Below are 27,500 nucleotides of genomic sequence, written 5' to 3'. Positions count from 1 at the left end.
TGTCAAAATACTATGTGTTAATTTGCAAAACCTCCTCACATTATAGAGCTAAAACATAAAGTGAAAACAGCAGGGCCGAGTTATTTAAGTGTAGGTTTAAGTCATTTATGTAGAGAAATTGCAAAACATTATCTGCTTCCAGCATCTGAAATGGGATTTGCTACTTTTCAAGCAATGGGAAAATTTCACCTTGGAAAATGTATTTCTTGTGTCATTGTCATGTCGTTTTTCCCCATCTTCCAACATTTTAGAGACTCAACAATGTATGAAATGAGACCGTAATGATAATAATCATGAGTTGCAGCCTTAACTGGGTTCATGACAGTCAAGGGACATTGTTATTTACACTATAATCCCCATTTTAGAGCCTGTCTCGTCATGAATAAGGAATTCATGGGTTCATCATGACGGCTGTGAAGCAGATTACAAGTGCATCATCATATGATGAATGATTCAAGAGGAACAGCTGGTTTGTAGGATTCAGAAATGAATCATTTTAAACAATGCTAATACTCAGTACCTGTACTGCTGTCTTGTGTCACACCTTCCAGCATTTGTTTCTCGTAGTTTAGTTGCCAAGACTCTAATGATGTTCAGAAATAAGACAAAATTGACCTGAAGAGAAAATAGAAACATAATGTTACAATTAAGGGTAATTTCAAACCTAATAAGGTGTCTTATCCAACAGCTATAATGCCACAGGTGCACTGAAACACTGTGCTTTACTACACAGCGGGGGAAAGGTGCAAGCAGTGAACATGCACTCACCACTACAGCCGCCAAGATGGGCACTTGATATATCCATTTCAAATTGCCTGCACTCAAATCCCAACACCTGCAGAAGATCAACAAAAACAAAATGGATCAGCACGAGATAAATAAGGCCCAAGCTTCTCGGTGTGACAATCCAGGATCCCTCTGTTCTACTCTAGTGACTCTAATTATTGCCATTCAGAAATGAATTCAGCTTGTCAAAATAAATATTTGTTTCAGGCCTTCATTCCTCATGATCTGAGTCACTGCTCCTGGGCTTCACATAAAGCCCTCTTCATGATCAAGGGTTTTTGCTGTTCTGAAAAGATTTTTCAGTTTGCGCTGAGGCATGGAAATAACAACATCTGTGTCTTTTTTTAGTTGGTACCCAAACAGTTCTCTTGGCCCAAACTGTCACATGCCATTAAATAGAGCTGCAGCTTCCAACGAGGACACTGAGATCATGTCTTCTATTTTTTTTCGCTGTATTTATGTAGCCTGTGTGGACAGGATTCCTAGATCTATGAACAAAAAAAGTACAGAGAGCAGGTTGATAATGACCAGTGTGGCATACTGTGAATAGATTTTGCTCTTAAGCCAAATTCCTTTCCTGCCAGAACGGAGAAGAAGCGAAAGCAGGTGGAAGGTGGAATGGAGGCAGAAATGTTCTGCTTCTCCCTTTAACTGAAGAATGAAATAAGTGGTTTAGATCCTGTGGACAGCTGCTGTACACCAGCATAGCCATAAACTGTCAGCTCCAGAGTTTTCAATGTTCGACTGTGGTACAGGACCAATGTGGTAACCGCACATATTTCCAGTAAGGGGAGGGTTAGGGCCACTCTTCTACTTCATAAGTGGAAGCCAAAGTGGAGAGTGAATCTTCAATCCAGAAATTCACTGCTAGTAATCAGTAATCAGGAATTCTGAATATTATCTGATAGTTTTAGACTTTTTTTCTTTGGATTTCAGATGACTGAAACTGAAGATACCACATCAGGTGGGCAAAACATACTTTGCACCTGCTTTCCTTGTTTCAAGTAACTCATCATCATAGTGTTTTGTTGTAAGGCTTACCAAGAATCTGACTTTATTACTTATGCACACTTACTCTGTGTCTGCAAATGTGGCTCTCACAGTTGCCCAAACTGTCACAAACATAGCAGGCACTCCTGAAAAATAAAATATTAAAAAATTGTTTAAAAAAAACTTATAAAATGGCCATCAGTGTGACAAAATACTCCTAATGATGAAACAAGAAGTCCATAACTTGGTCATACGGGTAGAACCTGGGCTGAACAGCATCCACATTGTATGCGCTGTGCTTACGTAACTTACACGCACAGTGTGTACAATGCAGGAACTGTAAAACCCATGTTTTTACAAAGACATAAGTCATTTGCCTTGGTTTCCACTTTGTTAATCATAGAATATATGCAAGGGATTTGACGGCACCACTCATTGTTCTCCCAAAGTTTCTGCATAATAAATTACACCATCAAAAATAAAATACCTTCTGTATGAGTTAATTTGCATGGTACTAAGTCTACTAATCACATTGTAATCACGTGTATGGATGTAAAATGTTAATGAAGCCAAGCTCACCCCATCCAATCAGAGTAAATCCCCACAGATACTTTCTGTCCGAGAAGAAGGTCATAAAGATGAGGCTGTGGAGGTACAGCCCCTCCACAAGGATCCAGTAGTAATTTGTTGCCAGAAAGTACATGAACAGGGTCACCACCACCTTGCAGCCAATCTACACACACACACACAAACACAGAGAACAGATTTATTTAATACCCACACTCACAAAAACAATTACATTTTTCAAATACTTCATAATACTCAAATACTCAATACTACATAATAGTTTTTAGCCACACAAGCGACATGGTTCTCAGGACAGTAATGTCAGGCTGTTGTTGTGTCTCCCAGACCAAAAGATCTCAACAGCTATTTAAAGGATTTGATAAAATAAATCTGACATAATTTTGTACAGAAATGAAAATAAATCACTTGACATCTACGGAATAGATCTGCATGGAGTTTTGTGCAGACATGTATTCCTTGCACTCTCATCTAGTGTCACCATGTGGCCTTGATGCCTAACTAGTGCCATTCCTGTTCAAAAATTGCCTGACTGAGGGCTTGGACCCTCACTGGGTATAGTTATCAAAATGTAAATATTAAAACTCATATTAGCTGATAGCTTATCAGGTGTTACCAGTGCTGCTGTGACAGAAGGTTAACCCAAGCCTCTCGCTATATGGCTCCAACTAAGACAAAGTCTTGGGCTGTGCAACTAATTATCTTTTATCTTTTATCTTTATTTTTTATCTTTTTAATTGATTCTTTTATCCGCTGAGTCGGTTAAATCAAACAACACATTTACAGATGATTCTTTTTTTAGTGCGCAATTAATTTAACACTTACTTTCCGCCAAATATATTTTGAAAACGAGCCTCATTAATATTTCAATAGTTTAATCATCTAATCCTCAATCTAATCCTGTCCTGGTTCACAGCAGTACATCTACAGCTTAGTTTCCTACACCTTCATGTACTCCTGCTGCGTCTTCTTTGTAAACTGGGGCGTACCTGCTACCACCTACTGTAAGCTTTTCTACTTATGTACTAGCAGTATTCTAAACATAATTTAGAATACTGCTTGTAATGATGTATCGATTTATGTCCTTTACCTCACTACTTCACTACTGAACACCTCCATAATCTCTGGCTTCAACCTCTCCTCTATCATAGATATAGAATTCCATAATCAGATTTGTAGAGAGTGTGAACAGTGAGCGTATGGACTAGAAATGTACTGACTTGCATGCCAGGATGTAAGCCATATTGATTTGTAAGATGTGTAATGATCTGAATGATGTATATAGAGCTTATGTTTATAGATTTGTATGTGGAAAAAAACAAAGAAATCTTAATTAAAATGAAAAATCCAAGAACAATTATTTATACACCTGTTCTCCTGTGCATAAATTGTCTGTTAAATTGAGATTTTTTTCTAACTAGACCACTAACACTAATTCTGCAAAGAAAAGAGTAGCCTTATTATTTATTTCAAATTAATTAATTCAAGCTATCAAAAACTAGGAGAGGGACGCATTTTGAGGAGGCGGATGTAAATCACAACATAAGCGTAACAAAGCAGCTGCAGATGAAAGGTCAGGGTTGCTTTCATTTGTAGCGGCAGGCCAACATTGTTGGGGATTATATACAGTGCATCCAGAGAGTCTTCAAATTGCTTTGCTTTTTCCACATTTTGTTATGTTACAGTCTTATTCCAAAATGTATTAAATTAGATTTCTCCCTCAAAATTCTACACAAAATACCTCATAATGTGAAACAGGTTTGCTTGATTTTTTTGCAAATTTCTCAAAAATGAAAAACAAAAAATGTAACATGTACATATGCACACCCTTTGCCATGACACTCAAAATTGAGCTCAGGTGCATCCTGTTTCCACTGATCATCCTTCAGAGGTTTCTACAACTTGAGTTGGGCCCACCTGTGGTAAATTCAGTTGATTGGGCATGACTGGAAGGGCACACACGTGTCTATATAAGCCCTCACAGTTGACAGTGCATGTCAGAGTGCAAATCAAGCCATGCAGTCAAAGGTGATGAAGCTTGAGAGGTTCTGTGTTGAAGAGTGGGAGAAACTGCCCAAAAATAAGTGTGCTAACCTTATAGGATCATCACATTTAAAAAGACTTGAGGCTGTAATTGCTGCCAATTAAAGGGGCTTCAACAAAGCATTGATCACAGGGTGTGAATTTAATCCATTTTGGAATGAGACTCTAACATAACAAAATGTGCAAAAAGCAAAGCGGTGTGAATACTTTGCGGATGCACTGTATTTGCAGCTTAAATGCTCTCCACAGCCATCCATGACTCTGACCTCACCACAACGACCTTTTAACCATACAATACATGTATTTTGTATTGGAATCATTACTGAGTTGCTTTTCAAATGAATTTTCTTTAATAAATGTAAAGCTAAAAGGTAAAGGTAAAACTTCAGGCTTTGTAAGTATTTTTTTTTATTTTACAAGTATGATTAGAGCAGATATATCACACAAAGTAAGAACATATACTGAATGAATATGAAGCACTTGATTTGAGAATAGCAGTTTGCTTTATTCCTTTTTCTGAGCTTGTCATTCATAACCTCACATCCAGTATTCAGACTGGAGACCAGAGAGAAAGACCTTTTTAAAGACTCAGAAGACACTCTGAGTCTCTCTCAGTACTTTTCTCAGTACTTTTCTTGCTTCTAGCTGAACCTCTGTTCAAGGTTCCACCTTTTTAAAGACTCAGAAGACACTCTGAGTCTCTCTCAGTACTTTTCTCAGTACTTTTCTTGCTTCTAGCTGAACCTCTGTTCAAGGTTGGAGTTGGAGTTTAGTTCCTCTCCTGCAACCCAATCTGCTTTATTTTACTGTTTTGTAATGTTCACTTTCAGTTACTTAACATTCCCTGATTTCACTGCTTCAACATTAAAGCCTTTAAATAACAAAATAACAGGAGACTTTTAGATTAAAGAATGTAACACAGAATTAGAGAAGTTTTGTTTGTGGCTAATCTTCAATAATGCTGCAGATGAGAAGACCACAAGCAGAAACAGCCACAGTGAGATAGTTAGATGAGGAGCTACAGCACGTCATCAGTTGAAGGCGTCCCTTCAAATGGGTAGCCCTGCTGTAATGGAGAAGCAGAACTATGTACCTCTAGGTTGACACACCACTTTGCTCAAATTAAGCCAAGCAAGCACATGTATATGGAAAAGTGTGTATTTAGTGTTTGGCCCTTCACAAGAAAGAAAGAACAAATACATACAAATTGGAGGTTGATGTGGATGTTTTGTTCCAGTTGACTGGCTGTGAAACCACCTACATGCTAACAATGTAATGATTGTCAAGAATCAGAGCAGAGATTATTGGAAAAGGAGGTGGTGGTGGTGGTGTCACAGGAGTGAGCTGTAGCTTTTGTGATAAAGTTACTTGTTTTAATTGGTTTTGAAACACGTGAATTTCCCCTGGGCCCCACCGGGTTGTTCTGGACAGCAGCAGTAACCGGGAGCCACAAAAGCTATTGACTAAGTTGACTGAAAATGAATAAATGAATAAATTAAATGTCACATAAACATACAGGTTTAAAATGAGTATCCAGGAACTGTGCCTTTAAGATTGAAATGATCGAAATACTGATTGATTATTGAAAGTGACATTTCTGTTAATGTAGATTATTTTTGTTTGGACAGAGGTTGGTAATAATCCAGTTCGTATTATGTGCTGTAGTACTGACATGATGTGAGTAAATCCCAGTGGGCCATACTGATTTAGTCAGCCATTGATTTATTCAGGGTCTATATAGTTACCCGACTCCAGCTTAAACTGCTGTATTGCCATGCCATGAGTACTTGAGCACTCAGCATTAGTGCTTCTTCTTACTCATTAGCACTCTTATAATTGTCATTTTGTATTCTAACAAACATTGTCGGGCTACAGCAGGGGTTTTACCATGGGGCATTTTTTTTAAATTGAATTTTACAGCTTTAACCCAGAGACGCAGGTCTGTGATTTTAATTTTTTTTTTTTTTTCTATGAACATTATGTTCTCTTGATTCAGGAATAAAACTGATTCACAAAGGTGCTGATTGTTAAGTTCCTGCCAGTGAAGTTTTGTTGCTGTTATTGGTTGTTCCTGTTCTATCTAACAGCCCAGACTAGACCAACTGCAATAATCCAAGACATGAAAGGCAGATGTGCAGGAATCAGATTCATCAAATTATGATGTCCAAAAAATTTTAAATTTTCCAAATTTAATTTATACACAAGCACAAACAAACAAAATCTATGTTCCTTCACTGTGTCACATAAGTAACCTACTTTAATGAAGTGGTTTCTATCCAGCATATATCATTTTGAAGAGCCCCAGGATAAAAGTGTCCACTAAATATATTGCATGCAAATTGTTTGTTTGCGCATTAAAGCATGCATGAAAAGCACCCAGTCTTCACCCATTTTTTAAAACTGACTCTGAAAAGGGGAAAGCCAAGTAGGGGCCGAGTAAATGCTTGGCATTGTGACAAAATGTACAGTTTATTTTCTCCAGTGCTGGAAAAGCAGGTGAGACTGCAAAATACCACTTCCTCTTTTGGAGGCAAAATGTTTAATGCCCTGGGATACTGCAAATCAAATTATAGCATGAAATGCTATCAGAAAAGGATGAGTCTTGATATTGTTTTGTTAAGAGGAAAAGGGAAATTCCATTATTGGCCATAATGTTTATTTTACACCGTAATCCTACCATACTGTACAGCATGTACGCTAACTGAAAACAATTACTATATGAGTCTTGCTAAATTTAAAATTCTGATTTTTCCTCTCTTCGTATATCTTCAAAGACAGAGTGATTTTTTTCACCCACATGTATGTTTTAGTATTTGTGTACTTACAAACTGTGTTTTGTTGGCTGGCGGAGCTTCAGTGATGGACTTGAGGTCTTCCACTGTGACTCTTTCCATGTTCTCTAAGGCCGATCCGGAGTAGAGCACAATATCTTTCACAAAAATACTTATCGCTCTTAGCATGTATGACACAAATAGGTGCATGTGGATGTAGTTCCTGGTGCAGTGTAATCGCCTGGGGGGAAAAGAAAACAAAGAAAGATGGTGAGATCAAAACAGCTCTGCTCAAAGTTGTGTCTGTGGTGTTTCTATGTGTGTGAGCACGTGTGGGATGGCACACCTTCATGTTAGCATTTTCACATAACACATGAACAATACTCATCCTAATTAGAGCCAGCTGAATTCCACGCTGACTATAACACATTCTTGAGATTTAGGAGCTCGAAACGCACAAATATTGAATTGCTCGGCTCAAAGTGAGCTGTAAAAACAAAATTGCAAGCATGTGTCGAGAAAAGCATGCGAATTTCCTTGCAGACAAGCACAAGTTTATTTCTCAAAATTTCTTCTAAAACATACTGTCTTGAGTGTTTACTGTGCGGTGGGCCTTTCTGAGGTCATGCTCCAGTATTAGATTAAGGCTGCTGGACCAATGGCCATAAAGGTTACATCAATAAAAGGCCAGTGGAAAAAAAGTCAATGATAATATTTACTGAATATTACATGTTTTTTAATTCCAAAAGCCAACTTGAACTATAATATTTGTCTCATTAGAAATTTTTTTTTTACTGGACACTGAAATAAGCTCACTGCTATCCATTATTAACTATTTCTTTCTCATTATTGAGCTAAATGTTTGAAAAGCTACCTTTAGAGAACTATTGATTTAGGAGTGGTGGGCGAAAACTAATCTAGCGTACATTTCCCTGGTGAAAAATACTGAACACAACTGCTAATATGAAATATCCCTTTTCTCTCTTTGGAAAACATTTATAAGCTCTCCTGTCTACAAGCTGACATGCTGAAGGGGAGACATGGCTGGAGTGCTCCGGAGCACAGAGCCAGAATGTCAGATGGGCCCCTGGGATAACTTATTAAACTCATTTGGCCCATAGATTTCCTGGTGCCAGTTGGGAGCGTTCCTAAAGGCTTCTGACTACTCGCCTGTATGGTAAGTCACGCTGGTAGGAACATTGGTAAACAGCGCCTTCACATCGATTCTTGATATTCCCTGTGCTAAACAAAATAAGCAAATAATAACACGTCCTCCCTGCATTAATCAGCTGGCAAAAAAAAAAAAAAATCGGACTGCTGCTGCACAAAAAATGAATTCAGCCTTGTTGTAGGGTTTTCCTTCATTTAAGCTATGTTGCCTCTCAGGTAAGAGGGTCAAGATAAGACTGATACAACATCTGTGGCAAATGCTTTTATCTCTTAAATTTCTACAACAGAAGAAAAGCTCTTCTAATTCAGTAACAACTCTCAATCCTTCACATCTTTTAAGAACTTATTTCATCTTCTTTGTATGTTTCAGTGGGGGGAAAATGAAAGAAGTGCACCCTTTGTGGTTTAAGATCTGTGTTCTTTCTAAGCTTGATGGAATTGTAAAATCAATATCCAAGCTTTGGCTGCTTAAACTAAAATCAGCATGAAAATAACCTAAAAGGACCTAAATGTCAGACAATGGAGGATGCATTACTGCAAGCCTGGAGGCAGTCTCCTCCTCAAAGGTAGACATATCATGTTAAAAGCCAAAGGAAAAGTCAAAGGTAATGTTTGACACAGTTTGCATGCTTCATGCTGTTTCCATGATGCTAAGTAAACTGCATTGCATGCCTAGGCAGCTATGGCAAATTGCGTGATTTCATGATAAAGCCTCTTTTTTTCCATTAGGTCATCATGAAATGAGTATGCTTCCACTGTATGCTCACGACCGATGAAATGGCATGATAAGAAATTGTACCATCAGGCCATGAAACATTTATACTCCTTCTTTTGAACCCTTCTGCAGCTGCCCTACATTGATTTATGACCCTGTTCCTCTTGGGGGTGTCCGTGGTTGATTGGAAAAATTCTATTGGCGGCGTCAACTCACCGGAAATATCCCAAGATGACAACAGCCACCATGAGTGATCCCAAAGAGATGGAGTACCCCACTGTGTAGATGAGATACAGACGGTGAAAGACCTCCTGTTGGAAGAGCACACTTTGTTAGAATGTTAACAGAGAAAACGGATAAAATCAAGAAACCTTAAAGGCCAATAGAAAATCATCCCATTTATTTACTGAGATTAACTTGTTCTTGTGTTAAAAGAAAAACTATAAAAATTTATATTATTGCAAAAACATAATGTGGCGAACAAGCAGGTATTTGTGTGTAGAACATAATGAATAGCATCGGTAAGCAGGACAACTGGACTATGCGAATATGGTACACTGTAAAAAATGTTTGTTTCTGTGAGCAAAAAAAAAATGCATATGTTTAATATTTACACATATTTACAATTTTATTTTATTCAAAAGCTTTAATAAATGTAACAGTTTGGCTGTGTAGGATTAGATTATTCATGTTATGTTCATGTTATTCGACAAAAGACTGAAGATTTGACTTATATTTATGTGAAGAGATTGCTAGTAACATTGTAGCCTATAAAGTTATAGGAGTGCAATGAGCACAAAAAAAAACACATTAATTTTGTTAGCAATAGCCTATATTCATATGCTCATGTACAACAGATAAGCTTCGGGCAGAAAAATAACATCGTATGCACTCTGTCATCTTGGAAAATAACTGGCAGACCTTTGTTCCATTTTAAGCATACAGGAAATAAATAATTTTTTAGCTGGGTTGTTTGAAGACTTTGTTTAAGTTTTAAGGGTGTTATTTGTCATTCATAACATTGAGATAGTGATTTTATTACAAATGGCATATTTGTAAAAAGGGGCAAAGTCAAAATACAGACAAAGGGAAAACATCTGTAACATTCACACTAAACATTAACATACATTTCCATTTGGTGACAGAAATGTCTCAAACGTCCAGATGTAACTGATGGAAACAGCATTTGACATAGGTTTCAGAGCTGAGAAAGGCTGGATGGGGCGGTTTGATCTTCCAGCAGTGAGCTGGCAGCCAGGACACTGTAAGGAGAGCCACTAACCAGGCCATCTGTGCGTCAACATGCTGAAGAGGCCAATATCCCTGAGTGATGTAACCAGATACTCCACTGCTGTTATAATTTACCACCAGGATCCTGTGCCAAATGAACCAGTGTCTGAGTCCAGTGGTGGTGGTTCACAGTGTGACAGTTGTGCTGCATGGTGGGACTATTATTCTTGCATATGTATTTGTCATTAACTGCTGCAACCGCTCCATAAGGAGCCTATTTACACAAACATCTGAAGTCAGAAAGAAATTGAGGGGCACCATGATGAGGTTATGCCCACATCCTCGACACCACATTCAAGCAGGGGAAGAGGAAAGTGTATGTGGGAGAGCAGATGTTGGATAAAATTAGTAAAAATCAAAACTAAAACAGACCTCTCATGGTGATGTTTAGAACCAGAATATTTTTGCATCAAATCTGGTAAACATTTGTTATGACTTTTTTGAGTGTTATTTTGTTCCTGTGGAATTTGAATGAAGTGATGACCTGCTTTTGTCTGATGGCTTTGAGGAGAGCCTTAAAACTGCTGTTTCTGGTTTAAAAAAAGAAAACCAAAAAAAACCAAAAAAACGTCTATCTCTGGAGGGACCCTTTCCATAATGTTGTCAGACACTTCAAATAACAAATAAATAATCTCAGCTCATCAGCAATAAAAACAAACACTCTATAGGATGTATTTTAACGGGTGCAGTTACCCCTAAGGATTATATTGCAGCCATTGCAGCCCATATCGCAGCAACCAGCTGAGGTGATGTACTGCACCAATGCCAAAACCTTTTGTACCAGCAGTCATTTAAAAACCAAGATAAATATATATCTATTCATGTTCATAGACATACACCATCACAGCTCATCTCTGCACACTGTAGTCTGTTTACATTTTTCCAGCAATCAGTGCCAAAGATGTTTTGGCCTGCGCCCACCGATAACAGCCCCCTTTAGAAATTGAAAATAAACTGAGAGGTCTGGTGATGATAGGCTACTCCTCCTACTGCCTCTTATTCATTGGTAAAGTTCAAGACATTTTGTAACCAATAGCAACATTACAAACTGGAGCCACTTAACATTAGTCTCTAACATAATAATACACCTCATTCATTTAAAGGCTACAAAATTAGAGGTTACAAGCTACACTTTTATTTGTGAGAGTATTTGAATGCTTATGGACCATAATCCATAAAAGCAATGTCAGCATCATTACTGTTCAGAATGCAATTTTACTTACACAAGAACACACACTTGTACACATATACACACAATAATGGCAGAGTAAGTGTTATTTTTTTTAAATTTATAGCCATGTTCTCCACCTTTCTTACAATATCCAGAGAGTTTGTTCACTGAAAGTATTGTGTTCTGACAATGACAGACAAAGAAACATTATAGGGGTAACAGCGATCGGGGTCACATCTACCTTTGTTAGTCACATGGGGATGATATGGCAAAAGGCCCTGTTTGGTTTACACAACAATTTTCTCAACATGCGCTGTGGTGTGAGGGTGATGTCAGTGCTTGTGGTATTTATGATCTCAGGTTTCACTCTCACAGGCTGATGACACATGGTCCAGCTTAATTATAATGTTTATGTAGTATACAGTATTAGGAATTTGTGGTTTTAAAAACTTGTAACAGTTATTTTTAAGCTGGAGGTAATAAAACTGTAAGGGTGTGATGGGTGCTTAGAGTAGGACTCTGGCAGAAAGTTTATATAGTCATGTGACATTGTACAGTATTTGTCTCTTCCACAATGATGCTATTGTTCTGACAACGTGTGTTTGCATTGTGAACCATTATACAGCATAATGTTAAAATATACAACAAGGAATGAAACATTCCTGCATTATATTTGCCATTTCACCTGTGCAAAGCCGTTTTCTTCAAACATAGCAACAAACAAATGACAAAAAATGAAAACACCTGAGACCATTCAAGTGTCACTGCCAAAGGTATGTGTTTGTATTTATTCTGTAGCTCCTTTTCATGATATAAAAAGTGCGGACAACAAACGGCTGTCAGACGTTGGTGTAGAGGATCTAGAATGCAGAAACCCATAAAACACCTTGAGTACACTTGGTATGGATTGGACTGCCAACTGTGAGCCAATCATCACCGATCATCTGCGTCTGAACTGAGCGACGAGCTGAGTTTCAAAATCTTGGAAGATGACCAACAGTCACATATGCGTGGAAGGTTCAGATGTCCATATAGATTTGGTCATGCAGTACATATGAACGTAATACATTTACAAGATTTATGTATATGTATATGTAAAGGTACGTTACATAACTTCAACCTCAAACAGGAGTGCAACAATACTTCTCATAATTTGATTACATCATTACCAGGAAAGCAACAAGACTCCAGCACACTGCAGACTCCTCAGGTGTAAATGCTGCCTTATTACTGTCTCGCTGCTGTGAAGGTTTAGTCATCATTCTCTGAATGGAATGCTTTCTGGCTAGTTTTTCTGATTTTTCTGTTTTTCTGCAATTAAGTAACTAATGTGTCACTGTTTTCAGTTTACATTTCAGTGGATACTTAGCTAATTGTAACGTCAAGTTATCACAACCCAACCACATCGCCATCCTGTCATTATCTCCCACTGTCATCTCAACATTTCATTAAATGTGATTAGTAATATGAATAGTTTACTCTCACTGTACATTACTGAGAAGGCATGTCAAAAATGTCAGAAATGGATTGTAATTGCAGGGTGAAATGGTGCAATTGTTGCCTAAAAGGCTGTAATATCTACAGCGGGAAAGTTTTTTTCTCTCCCAGTAATGCATTTATAAAGACTATTGCTCTTAATTAATGTGGAGGAGCGCACTGTAAGTGGAGATAGAGACAGATCTCACCTTTTCATAGCTATAGTTGTGGTAGAGGAATTTTGCACATTCGTTATAATTGGCCCATGTCTTATTGGTTGCGGCCTGCTCCCACGTTCCATTGTTGTCACACCGACGGTATGCTAGTCCTAGAAACCAAAACAGGAAAATCTATGGGTATTTACACATTTTACCAACAAGTTAATTACTCATTCTCATGCTCAGCTTGTTTCTTAATTGAATCTCCATAACTGTAGAAATTACAAAAAAAAAAAGCTTCAGATGGAGCCTAAGTTATTAATTATTGTACAATATACAGTAGCACCCAAGGCTCGCTGATTTTTCATCAACTGAAAATAAGCTTCAGGGTTGCTGACTTTATCCAGGGAGAGTCTTACCATTATGGTTGAAGTCATAGATATACTCTGGGCAGGCGGTGGACACAAGCTTTCCCGGAGGCCCTTCAGGCCAACAAACAATGCCATCCCATTCTGGTGAGCAGAAACCATCTGCGGACACAGAAGCAGTGGTGACCATTAAAAATAGAGCCACAGAGTGCTGTTCTCTCCCGGATCCAGCATTACATAGCTATAGGCATGTACAACAGCAGCAATGTTATATGTTATCAAGGATTCAGTTGTCCTTTAAAAAGTAGGCCAGATACATAAACTTCTCCCAGTATGCAAATTAACACTGAGAAGTAGCCCTATAATTTGTGGTAAGTCTGACTGTAAATTAGACCTTTTTTTTTTGTTTTGTTTAAGGAAAACATGGGTCAGCCAGAGAACAAACTCCCCATCCATTGTAATATAATTAAGACTCGCAATCATGGAATTCCGAGCATGCTGAAAACAAGCTGTCCACTGAATCGGGTGTGTTCATTAAGGTTTGTTTGTCAGCTGAAGCACATTTCCATAACTGCACATTGTAGATAACATCATACTGTTTTTATGTTGTATGGAATTGGTTTCAGTGTGGCTCTCATTTAAAACATTGGCTGCACTGTAGTATCTCAAGCGGCCTATTAATGACAAATTATTAGCACCATGTTATGAAGCTTATTTTCTCCTCTGTATCATAAGGTTGTTTTTGTCCTGCGTCAAGTTCAGCATGCAACTTACAATTACTGATTTCATTATTGATTCATCTTTATTATATTCCAGTTAATCTGTTGGTGGATGAAATGTCTAAAAAAAACAAAAGGAAGATAAATCTCTGTCTGACCAACAGTCAAAAACCATTAGATTTACAATTTGAAATAATATTTAAAACACAGAAAAGCAACTCATCTTCTCATTTGAGAGGCAGAAACATGGAATATTTGCCATTTTTTTGGTTAAACAACTGTAACACATCATCATTCATGAAAATCGTTGCTAATTAAATTTCTTTTGATCAACTAATCGATTCATTCATTTTTAGCTTAATTGTTGTATTCGTAGTTTGTCATTTTCTAATAAAGATAAAAAATGCTCTGGCAATAAAATTTACAATACAACTATAAAATAAAACTCAAACCTTCTGTATAAAACTTTTGTCTCCCACTTCTGAGATTGAGACAAAATTACACAAACACGGTCAACATGCTTAAGACGCCTCAGACTCCAACATATTCCTACTAGGTGTAGTCCATTGCTATGGTTTATTCCCCTCCTTGAGCTCTAGAAAACCAGTCTTTGCTGGTTTGCATAAAATTCATCTTTACATTTACATTATGTGCCAGTGTAGAATAGAAACCTAAGAGTGCAGATTTAAAAACTTTGGTATGCAAAATACAGAGAGATTAATCAGGCGGTGATAGGCTTAATCATTGGGTGAACTCTTTTAGCGAGGGAACTGATTGTAGCAGATGCTCATTTAGATGTGAAAGTCCTACACTCTTATGTCTACTACAATATCTCATGTCGCATCGTCTTTGCATTTTTTATTAAATAAACATTAGGCTACATATCAAATCAATTTTAAAAAACAAATGTAATCACCGTTCAGACTCTGCAATTACTGAAATGGTTGAAGAAATTAAACTTAGGGGGAAATTTCTATTTATTTATTTATTTTCAATGAAAAAAGTACTATGTAAAACATCCTGAAATCATTATAACATGAACTCAGCATTTTCTCTATTTTCTTTTGAAAGTTTGTCGTCTATTTTCAGTGAAGGGCACACTACATGAGATTGTGTAATGATACGTCTGTACTTTGCTTAGACAAGGCTGCAGGTTCAAAGGGAAAAATGCCATTTCCAAGCATAGAGCCCCTTAATTGTCAGCTAAAATGTGGACCTCAACCCTCTGATAGTGGGAGCAAAGTCCCTTTCCCCACAGATTCCTGGCAAAAGCCTCCCTTATGGCTTGGCATTTATGTTGTATTATTGAAAACATCTGCCCCACTTTGACCACTAATAAGTAGTTAAGGATAAAACTTAAACTATCCTCTCTTTGCAGTAGATTTTTTCATTCCTGTAATCAAACTTAGAAAGAAACATCTGAAGCAATGACGACATGCTTTTTATTTGCCCGTCACTTGGAGCGCAAAATTAAAGAGCAGACAGAGTGGAGCTGACGGATTCCTACAGATCTCTGGTGGGAGAAACACAGCGTTTAGCTCTGAAAATCACACTGACCACATATCCTGGGAGTAAAAGTAGAATTGCTGCTCACTTTTGCCATAGATTTTATTGCCATAGGACCACCTAGTAACTGGCTTGAATTAAACACCAAACACACACACACACACACACACACATATATGATTTCCCGTGCATTTCTTAACCACAATTTAAATATAAACGTGATTATGGGGGACTTTGGTATTTGTGATGTCACTGGGGTTTTTAATAAGGTCGGCCTCCCCTCCCCTTCAGCACATTTGATTCTGACATGCAGATGTCAAAACACAAATTGTATTTTCTCATGATACACGCAAGCTTTTATAATGATTGTTGATGTTATTCTACACGTAGACCACAAGCTTGAAGGCTGAGCTATTTTCACACTGCAAGGTCTGGGGCATTGAACCCACATCCCTTCACCGTACTCTCCAGGCAAACCTCAGTGCTTCCCTCAATGAAAACCTTGTCTCAGTCACGTAATGGAGACTTTTGTGTATTTAAAGCACAAATGAGAAATAAAAGCAAATAGATTAAATGTTGAAATATGATAAAAACCAAGGTTTTAGACCCACATTGGATCTAATCCTTTCTCACTGAAGGACTGCATCATCAACCCCATATTTCACACTAGTATTTTAAAATAGTCATCACTCCACATCCTATAATAGTTCAGAAAACCGCTGGTTTACAATGCCAGAAAAAGAATCTGGGGGTGGTCAGACTGGACAGACAAGACAAATACAGATGTAAAGCAAAAGTCCTAAAAAATGCACGCTTGCTGCTATTCTTTGAGTTTACCTCAACCCACCGACTCAAGGTCTCACCACAACGCAAGAGAAAAAAGGAACATGTTAAAACAAAAATTACAAGAGTGAATTCCATCCAAATCCTAATGACCACATCAAGGAAAATACATACATGGGTCAACAGAATGTAATGCCTTTCTTGAGCATTATCTCAAATCTTGATCTTGTCTCAAATTTCTTACCTAAACACAAACCTCTACCCAGATTTTAAATAATTTACCTAATTACAAAGGACCAAACGAGACCATTGAGTTCAAATCAAGTTCAAATGAAGTGAGGTCCAAGGAATTCATGTGCCATGAAGTAAAAAAAAAGAAAATCTCAAATCAAGCACGTTAAATGAGTACATATGTGCTTATTGAGGCATTAAGTACAGGCACACCGGGGACTTTTCTTTTCTTTATTAAGGTAATATGTTTATCTTAATTCCTTCCGCTTTTATTGAACACACACGTGCAACCTTCCGAAAGAGGTCAGAAAACAGCCACCACATGCTTGATGAGTCACTTCGAGTGAGTGCCAACATCATAAAGTATGCAGGTCAGCTTTCATGTGCTGATGTACCACCGAAACATCACCTCAAGCATTTCACAGAATTGTAGTTGGACATGATGGGCTTGTTAGAGTCCAGATTCAGTGTAAACTGATGTACAGACAAAGTAAAATTCCCATGAAAACATAGTGCACTGCAAAAGCTGTGACTAACTCTTATTTTGGGATTAATCTAATAATTGTATAATAATTATAAATGTATTTTTTTAAGGTGTACTAAGGTCCAATGTTATTCTTATTTTAATTTTTATTTAGCGATTAATTTTTTTTAGCCTAAAATTTAAAGCCATCAAATTGTTCAAAATTATTCTGGCATTACACTGCACGGCGAAATGGAAGCAATTAAGCCAACCTCTACACTGACTCACATCTGTAATTAAAGGAATAGTTGTGTATTTTTCCAAATGTCATTTTGGGAAATACATTCTTGCCTGTGGGGTAAATGTGAAACTACCACTAGCAGACGATTAGGAGCAACTTAGTGTAGCACAAAGACTAAAAGCAGCTAGCCAAAAAGTTACTGTTGCTGTTCCTTCAGACGCATCCAGGCTACTCTCAGTCTTTATGCAAAACAAAGTTAACTGGCTGCTAGCTATAGCTTTATATTTACAATATAGACATGCGAGTGGCATCTATCTTCTCATCTTCTTCCCAAAATGCCAACCTTCCATTAAATAATTTTAAAAATTGACACTGCCCTGTGAAATTTCCAGTTTGGTTTAACTCCAGTAAGTTTTAAAATTCAGCTTCAGCTTCACACTGCGAAACATTATGTAAATGAAAATACAGCTGCAAATGTGGTTGGAGGTGGCTGGTGAAGTGTGACAACAGGCTTGCCAGTCACTACAACATGTCAGGATGGATTAAACATGATGGTGGTCAGATGAGCAGCACAGACTCAGATCTGAGGTAGGACTCATGTTCGACTGGCTACTCTGACCATAGATGCTAATCTATGGTCATCCTGGTAAAAAAAGCACAGTGTTGTTATATAAACCCTAGACATCTTATGCAAGCTGCTGTTTGGCGCCTGCAGTTCTCAATGGGAACAATTCTGTAATTTTTTAAAATCCGATTTGGGATTTGTGGACATTTATCAAAACCATGAACAGTTGAGAAATATGACGCGGGCCACTAACACGGTGAACAAAAACTGGAAGTAAACATTTTTAATTATGTGTTTCATTTATAAGGGGTATTGTTTGGAGGGTCAAGGAATTCAATATGACCGCAATGCACTGGGGTTAAAGAGAAAATAATATGACTGGTTTGGCTGCGGAATCCGAAATTCTCCTCTGAACAATCAAATTCCAAAATGACAGTAACCACAATGGGATACAGTAGATGCTGGGGTCTGCTGGAAAATAGTGCTTTTCAGAGACCCGTAAATACACAAATATACTCCAGGATCAGTTCTGCCTTCAATCCAAGCCTCTGGAAAGCCACAGGGAAGACAAAGAAAACACATCCGCACTTTAGAATGCAACCTACAGCTTACAGTGCTCAGACTACTGCCTGGTATCAGCTCCAGAAAGGGTAGTTGATTTGAACCTATCGACAAAAAGTAACCAAAAAATTTGTCCCCAAATCATTATTTGTCTTGAGCTGTGTGCGCACACAACATCAGCTGATTAGTATAAGCCCTTACAATCAACAATCACATCCAATCAAGACAACAAGGCGGTCTTTACAGTGTGACACACTTACTTTTCACTCTTTTTCTGCTGCTGGATTTGATGTTTCCTCCTACAGTTCCTGGTAAACTTTATAGTTTTTGTAGACTGTTTTCCTCCTCCATCACTCCAACTTTTTCCTAGCAAGTCTGATGGCATTCCCTGTCTTGTACATTATGTGTATTTCAAATCTGTGTCCATGAGGATCTCTTCTGTGTACCCCCTGGGGGATTTTTTGCACTCTTCATTGAACCGCTCGCTCTAGCTGGAATTCATTGGGGAGCTCCATCAATAGCTGAGCTTATTCTCACCAGTGAAACGGTTTTGCTGCGATAAATGGCTTGGCCTTCTTTGACATGTGTCTGCTATAGAATTCTTTTCTAAGCAACTAAGGTAGTGGAAAATCACGCTATTGGAAACCTAATGAAGCTCACTGAGATGGGACTTTGCCACCACATGAGCCTGACAAAATCTCGTATGTTGTACATATTTGTTTCCTTCAGTCTTGTTTAAAAGATATTTTTTTAGGTTGATACACACAAACTGTGATGGACAGGCTTATGGATTTTATCTGTTATCTAACCAACACACTCATTTGATTGGGACACAACACGATAAACATCAACATTGTAATCCCTTTGTCATTATATTCTCACTGTATTGCATGACAGAAATCTCTATTTAGTTTATGGAGTAAAGAGTGAGCCAAAGCATCAGCTCCTGAGAGGTTACAGATGTCCTTGCTGTATAATCAATAAGAATAAGGATCTGTGATAGTTTCCCACATTCTTAATTCTTAGTTAATTATTATTCTTAATCCGTGCAAGAAGCATGACTGCATTTTTTTTGTCCAGACTGAAATACACCGATAAGCCACAACATTAATACCACCAGGTTAATATTTTGTAGGTCCCCTTGCTGCTGCCAAAACAGCTCTGACCTGTATGTCAAAGAACATCCACATGATTGCTAGAACCCAAGGTTTCCCCGCAGACTGTTGCATTGTAAACAGATGATTAATGTTATTCACTTAATCTGTCATTGGTACAGATATTCAAGGCCTTCTGGGAGGATGAATCCCTCTGACTTCAGTAATTAACTAACCTTTCATACATGGCCACCAGCTGGTCACATTTTAATTTGTCTAACAATACCTAATGTCTTTTGTATTCATTGTAATCACTGTGTGTAACAGTCATGGAAAAAATTATTAGACCAACCTTGTTTTCTTCAAATAATTCCTGGTACCATCCATCCATCCATTTTCTATACCGCTTATCCGTCAGGGTCGCGGGCGAGCTGGAGCCTATCCCAGCTGACTACGGGCGAGAGGCGGGGTTCACCCTGGACTGGTCACCAGTCAATCGCAGGGCCAACACACAAAGACAAACAACCACACACTCTCACACTCACACCTAGGGGCAATTTAGAGTAGCCAATTAACCTAATGTGTATGTTTTTGGTATTGTGGGAGGAAGCCGGAGTACCCGGAGAAAACTCACGCAGGCACAGGGAGAACACGCAAACTACATATAGAAGGGCCCAGACTGGGATTCAAACCTGGAACCCTCTTGCTATGAGGCGACAGTGCTAACCACTGCACCACCGTGCCGCCTTGTGTCGGATCTTAAAAATGAGTGGGCACTGTCAAGAAATTTGACTAGTTCAGCAAGAACAATTCAAAATCGACTTCTTGAAGCTGGTCTGAAGTCACACAGGGCACAGAAGAAGCCCTTCATCAACGAAAGGCAGAAGAAGGCCCGGTTACTCTTTGCTAGGGATCACATGGATTGGACTGTTGGTGATTGGGCTAAGGCTTTCTTCAGGGATAAATTCAATTTTGAGTCGATGCCAACTCCAGCCAACTTACTGGTTAGGAGGAAACCCAGAGAAGCCAACAAACCAGACTGTCTTGCCCCTACAGTAAAACATGGGGGTGGATCGGTGATGATCTGGGGTTGTTTCAGTATGGGTGGAACAGGGCAAATGCATGTGAAGGGCGAATGAACCAGGTCACGTACAGGGCTACTCTTAAAAACAGTCTTCTTCTTCAGCTCTTAAATTAAACTTTTTAACTTTTTGTTGTTATCATTATATTTGTCCAAACAAATGTAACTTTAGTTGTATCAGACATTAAAATGAACAAGAAATTGAAGAAAACAAGGGTGGTCTAATAACTTTTTCCATGACTGTATGATAAATATCTTAAAGCCTACATTTTACTGGCATTGGCATTTAGCTCAAAGCACCACTGTGTCAAATAGCACTGCACCATTAGCGTTGTGTTTTTACTCACCAGAAATCTTATGCTTTGACTTGATGTTCCCCTCACACGTCCGCTTTGCTCTGAACAACAGGCCTATCTGTTCCTCTTTTGTGAGCACATCATCTGCATAAACCTGCAAAAACAGAAAACAATGAGTTAAAATAATGAAATATTGATGTGAAAATGAAAGCAATGTTTTATGTACACACTGTAAATATTAAGCTCTATCAATAACCAACGTTGTTAAGCAATTTGTTTAAAGAAGCTAATTCTAAGAGGGTGGCTTTGCATTATCCGCATTTTTGGATGCTTCTCTTTCTGAAGCAAAAGTTCTGACTTGGGTCAGAGCTTAACACTGGCACAAAATACATAATTTGGCTTTCAGAAAGTAAAAGATTGATTGAATCATCAGGAAAATACTGTCAGACAGAAGTATGAATCCCCACTGCGAATATCGGGTTTGGTAGTTCAATAATGCAGTTTTTCAGCATTTAAACTGTGCCGGCTGTAGAAAGGTTGACTTAAACAAGATTTTTCAACTTCAACCATGTACCAACCTTTCTGACCACTTAATGTTGAATTGACAACTTTTTCTATCTCCAGTCCAGACACGAATTCCTCTTTGCAGGTGCCTCACAACCCTGTAACCACTGCCCTCTGCACCCCTGTCCACAGTGCTGCGAACAGCATGTTCTAAAATCAGTTTCTTTCTGTAAAATAATCCTCCAAATGTACTGCTGACATGTTCTCAAATGGAATATGAGTGAAGGCAACAGGGTGGTCTGGATACATTAGACAGTCTTTTCTGTATCTGGAAGAGTCAAATTAGATTGTACTTTGACCACTGCAGTCCACCTGTCAAAGTGCTCATGAGCAAAGCAGTAGGTCAATATTTATTTATGTCTTAACAGTCACGATTGAAAAAAACAAAAGTAGGAAAAAGACTTTTGCCTTAACTGAACAGTATCAGTTTTGCTTGTTTAATTCAAGTTTGTTTTCTTGAGGTTATATGTTTCTCACAAATTGTACTTGACGCAGCTATAACACAGACAAATAAGACATTTCATTCCCAACATTTGCTTACACCTTATATTTTCTCAGCTTTTAAACATTGTGTTTGAGAGTGGCGCGGTACCTCAGGTGTGGTTTTCCAGTCAAGGAAACATTTTCCATTCTAATAGGTCACACTGTCTGGTTTGCCGTTTGCCTGTGGATCACTTTTGGGCAATGACAAATGTGACTGTATTGAAAATGACCACATTCATTTTTAACAGAGCGTGACAAGAAAAGTGGAAATGAAAACACAGAAATTCAAGCCCAGTACTACAACTATTTAATCATCAGGATTTTCTACTCTGTCATATACAGGTTTTCATGGTGCTTTGAGCCATACTGGAGCAAAATGCAATATGCATGCGCACAATAAAAGACAAACTAACAAGTATGCCATGCAGTGTGCCTGAAGGTACTCCAAAAAAAAAAAAAAAAAAAAAAAACCCAGGCTTGTTTTTTTGGTTCAGTGATGCAGAGTAAACAGTTCAAATTAAAGACAGACGTTTGCTCAGAGCAGCTGACTCTCTGACTGCGACTGTATTTGTCATTTTCAGACACAAACTGTAGGTATCTGAATGTAAAGAAATTAAATTCTGCTCATACGTCTATCAGAACAAGATATGGGCAGGTACATGTAGGGATGGGAAATCCATTTGCCAGGAGGCATTTTAGCCAAGAGAAACAAGTGACAGAGGGAATGAAAAGGTTAAATGCATACATAGATGAAAATAATTACAAAAATGTCCCACATCCATTTGGAGAAAAATAAAACAAATTGAAATGCAAACTTTAACCACACATTCTTTTCCAGCTGACAAGAGGCCAAGGCAGAGTGGAGACATTTTTACTGTGATAATTACTATGTTCTATCCTCTATGTGACAACAGTTTGATGCAACTGATTTGTCTGCCTCCATCTCAAAAATGATGCGACCAACACGATGCATTTGTTGAATACGTACGCATCAGATGTTGCTTACTCGGAACAAATTCGGCCTAATGGTATCAGTAACAACAAACTGAGAACACTTTTTATGATTACACGGATATATTTTTGTTCTGTCAAAGGAGTCTGGTGGCTTTGGAAAGAGTGATACAGCGACTTCAGCTTCCCGTCAGAATGGACATTCTGACTGCAGGTTCAGTGGTGAAAATATTCTAAATATAGTGTACACTTATTGATTTTTTTTTCTTTTTTTTTTTATGTGACTAAAGTACGTATTGCTGCTGCCCCCGTCCACAGCAGTACATGGTTTAGCTTCTGTGTACTCCTGTCTGCCTCTGCAAACTGGGGGCATGCCGACCGCCATCCACTGTAGGTAAGACACTAACTGCTGATAGGTGTCTCATATGACCTCACCTCAAAAAACACCATCTATTCCTTGAAGTAAAACACTGTACGCTAAAAGTCCTGCATTCAAAATCTTACTTAAGAGTACACAAGTATTATGAGCAAAATGTACTTAAAGTATCAAAAGTTAAAGTGCTCATAACACAAAAGGAAGAACCAAATAGTTTTCAAATAGTGACTATAGCTGTCAAATAAATCTAGTGGAGTAAAAAGTCTAAAATGCAGTGAAGTTTATATATAAAGTAAAATAAAAATGATATAAGAGCAAGCACAATACTTGCAGCTACAAATGACAGAAGGACTAGCTACTGCAGCGAAGCAAAGTTATCATATCTTCTAGACTTTTTAAGCCCTCTCTGGTGCCTGTTTGTAATCAGAAATAAGCAGTTAGGAACTTCTAAATCTGTATGTCGAGTTATTTGGGCACAAAGACATGTATACATTGTCTCTGAATGCAAACTGCGTAATTTCATGACCTTAAAATTAAACTGTAAATACCAAGCTGTCGTGGATTTTCTGCACACAAAACCATAATACCTCAATCCATCAATATTTTCACTACTCTCAGCCCTGAAATAAGGATGTCCAGTCTGAGAGCTGAATAAGGTTACAGAATGAAGACGTTTATGGCTTTGCACAGCAAACAACCACAGATGGAACAACATTCGACCGCAGGCGAACAAGGATAGATACTACCTGTTTACTGTACTAACTATGCCAATATAGAATATTCCACTGAACGCTCCTGAGACGTTCATACTATTTTCATCTCAATGACTGGCTGGTGTTACTTCAGGTGAAAACTCAACCAACAGAAAAACAGAAACGGTGAATCTGGATGGCAACTGCACGGAAAGGACAAGTGTCATTAGCAATACTGTATAAATCATTATCAGTATAGAACATTATGTATAGAGTCAGTGGTTTGAATACAAGTACTCTACATTTACTTTATATGATTCTTGATTTGATGATTGATTTTTTTTTTCTGTCATCAGAGTCATTTTTATGTTCAGACACTACAAACTGAAATGAAATGTCATCCTGTTTACCACACTTTGAAAACACAGACTTGCACATCATTTTGTTTAATTTTTTTGTAAGTGAAGCTGCTGTTCCAACACAATAAAAATAAGTGTCTTAACCTTTACAGCACAGTTTAAGCCTCTGTGAAACACTAAACTAAAATGAGGCATGGAGTTCTGGGGGTTTGTTTTCTTTCTCAAAAAAGAGGGAAATTTCTCCTTCATCTGCAGACTCCCGCTTGCAGGGACGGAGAGGAGTATCATTTACCATTTTAAGAAGAGAGTCCTGGGTAATAAGTGCGCCCCCTGATTATTTCTGAAAACTATTCCTCCTCCACTGGCCCGAGTCCAAACCTCCAAAGTAAACAGAACTCTGACAGGGAGAAACATGGACATTCTTATTTACTTCATTTCATTCAAAACACAGTAATCTTTTTGTTGAATGCATTTGAGTGCATGCCAAAAATGAACTGAAATGGAAATTAGAAAAATACACACTGCATAAATATGTGTGTTTTCATCACTGATCACTAGAATACAAACTCAGCTTGAATAAACCACAAGTTTCTATTTTTCTTTGTAAACTGCGGCTTGATGACTTAAAGTGTAGCTCTCTGCAGGGATATAAGACCAATATTGAGAGAACTGTATTTAGTCTGGTGTGTGCGTTGAAGTGCTACGACTAAACACCGACGCTATTTAGTGTGAGAGTGAAGGAACATTTCCAGTTTAGTTTTCTAATTCCAGCATTTGGTTTCTAAATTATTTTAGTGATTTATATTTAGCTTATAAAAGTTTAGCTTCTCTGGTACTGCTGTTGAATATCTTCACTGTTTATTTGTTGATTTTTAAATATTTTTTTGCAAAGGGGTAAATTTAAAGAAAAAAGAAGCTTTTTTTGTAAAATATTGCATCAAAAATGAGTTATGTGGATAGACCTCATACATACATTGAGTGGAGACACTGGGTTTCCGGTACATTACCAACAGTCTTGATTGTGGACAGCCTTGTGCTTTTTCTTTCTTTTTCTTTTTTTTTTCAAGAAAGTTGTGGTTGACCAAAGTCATTTCCTGAAATGCCCTACAGTGAATAAGAGAGTTAAATGTTGGAGCTTGTGAGGTAGACTTTCATTAGAAAAGCACAAAACAAAAAACCTGAGTATCCAAAAAGTTCAAATGAACCACAGAAACACCACTGAGTTCAATGGACTGTAATTATCTATAATTAGTCAACAATGGATTGCAAGTCACAGTACAGCCCAATGATCTCATTAGTAGTATGTCAGACCATGAAAAAATAGTTTAAATCCCCCAAAAATAGAGACTTCATGACTGAGCAAAATTCTGATTGAGTAGTGCACAGTAGTCTAGAGAATTAAATCCATATTCAACCATGACAGCAGTGAATCGTGCATTTCTGAGCAACAGAATTATACTTCTAAGTGATCTTTGAACTCAAGTTAGGAGGAACTTTCTCCACCAGGATTAACACGGGTGTACAATCCTGGTTTCCACATTTCCCACATTTCCACACAGAGAAAACGCATCTTAATCTTGACAAATAAAAATAACTGAATAATGGCAAGGCTAAAATGAATCACTATATAGAGCCTTTCCTGGGAACTCCATGCAGTACAGGAGGTAGAAAGCTGTTAACAAATACGCAGCCCAAAAAGGCCAAGCTGTGGTCATTCAAGCGAATATCCTTTAATCCCTCAAAGAAAATCATCCATCAGTTGAAACTTGTTTAACTAGTAAGATTAGACCAGCTAATGACCAAACTCTGACAGAAAACATATCCATAACCATAACCAGAAGCATAAGTCAAGTGATAGATGGCACAGACTGGTTCAGATGTTTTATTAAGTAGAGTAGCAGCAGAGATATAGAAATAGAGATATGATCATTTGAAAATTGAAAAGCAAGCTTGGCAGTGGCACTAGAGGACCACTGAGAGGCCAAAAACTAACTCTTCTCAATCAGTCACTGGCTCAGAGCAGCAGTTGGGATTTCGACAATCTCTCCATCTCCATCTTCAAACTCAACGAAATACGAGCATAGAAATGCAGAACGGAACGAACAGCAGAAAATCTGAGGCATGATGCCCTGGAAAAATGTCAAGGAGAAGTAATTAATATAAAGCAACATCTCATTTGTCTCAATATCAAAGACATGTTTTGATGTACATAAACTGTCTCCTACACCAATCATGCATGTCAGATCTGCCAAGTTTGGCTATGACACAATGACGCGTATACTGTACTGCAAATGAGCATAAAAACAACAGTCACTGCTGTTTTCACTACAGACATGATCTGAACTGATACATGCTTTTTACAGAGGTATGTTAACTGTGAGATACAGTATTTGGAAAGTGTTGTTCCTTACTTACTTGTTAAGTGTTGTCTTTTCAGGGAAAATTAGATGAGCATTGAACCGACATTTAAAGTGTTTGTGCATGCAAAGAGAAGAGGGCAAAGACACACTGTGTTATACCTCAGTGTTTGCTTGGACTGTTGACATAAAATAACAACTCTGCTACTATTTTAACTCGAAACACAAACCATATTAATCCTCTCTATCGCTTCAGTTTTCCAATAATGCTTCTCTCTGTTGGCTGATCTGTCAGTGAGGATGAGATGTTTAGGTAAATGGTTGTAGAAAGTGAGACTTTCCTCTCCAGATCACACTTCGTCACATGGATGATAAATAATATACAGATAATATTTACTCTGGTCTCTGTAAAGCACCTCTATTATGGGAATACAGTTGAATGTTTGTTTTATGTACTTGTTTTGGTCATTTGCCATTCTTTACACCATAGGCTAACATTCACTTCCTTGTTGTTGGCATATATTCAGAATTTTATCCCAAGGGGTTATGGACATTCCTGTGCGTTTTTTTTTTCTACTCCACAAAATAGGGGGGTCTAGAAAATTATAACTCCGCTGAATCTTGTTTTTAATGGCCTGTCCACTATCTGGAAAAA

At 37.9% G+C, this 27,500-nt stretch overlaps 1 protein-coding gene across 3 annotated transcripts in view; it reads right to left on the bottom strand.

Annotated features, from left to right (window-relative positions):
- The window catches only part of pth1r (parathyroid hormone 1 receptor), a 48,024-nt gene that overhangs the window by 3,917 nt on the left and 16,607 nt on the right, over positions 1 to 27,500 (bottom strand). Inside the window, exons 1-11 of one of the 3 annotated variants that reach the window (XM_046408113.1) lie at positions 25,462 to 25,607; positions 24,781 to 24,885; positions 21,115 to 21,217; positions 13,575 to 13,685; positions 13,207 to 13,325; positions 9,277 to 9,371; positions 7,230 to 7,416; positions 2,356 to 2,509; positions 1,862 to 1,922; positions 769 to 835; positions 521 to 615 (exon numbers count right to left, since the gene is read on the bottom strand). In XM_046408113.1, coding sequence (XP_046264069.1) covers positions 521 to 615; positions 769 to 835; positions 1,862 to 1,922; positions 2,356 to 2,509; positions 7,230 to 7,416; positions 9,277 to 9,371; positions 13,207 to 13,325; positions 13,575 to 13,685; positions 21,115 to 21,217; positions 24,781 to 24,783 — 995 coding nt within the window. In that variant the 5' untranslated portion in view covers positions 24,784 to 24,885; positions 25,462 to 25,607. Of the gene's footprint in view, positions 1 to 520; positions 616 to 768; positions 836 to 1,861; positions 1,923 to 2,355; positions 2,510 to 7,229; positions 7,417 to 9,276; positions 9,372 to 13,206; positions 13,326 to 13,574; positions 13,686 to 21,114; positions 21,218 to 24,780; positions 25,323 to 25,461; positions 25,608 to 27,500 lie in introns of those variants that run through there. The other 2 variants (XM_046408114.1, XM_046408112.1) reach the window with 2 other exon arrangements.

Source organism: Scatophagus argus, chromosome 13 (assembly GCF_020382885.2).
Source record: "Scatophagus argus isolate fScaArg1 chromosome 13, fScaArg1.pri, whole genome shotgun sequence".
Classification (NCBI taxonomy): Eukaryota; Metazoa; Chordata; class Actinopteri; family Scatophagidae; genus Scatophagus; species Scatophagus argus.
The sequence above is the reverse complement of the archived record's forward strand: the minus strand, read 5'-3'. Positions and strand labels throughout refer to the sequence as shown.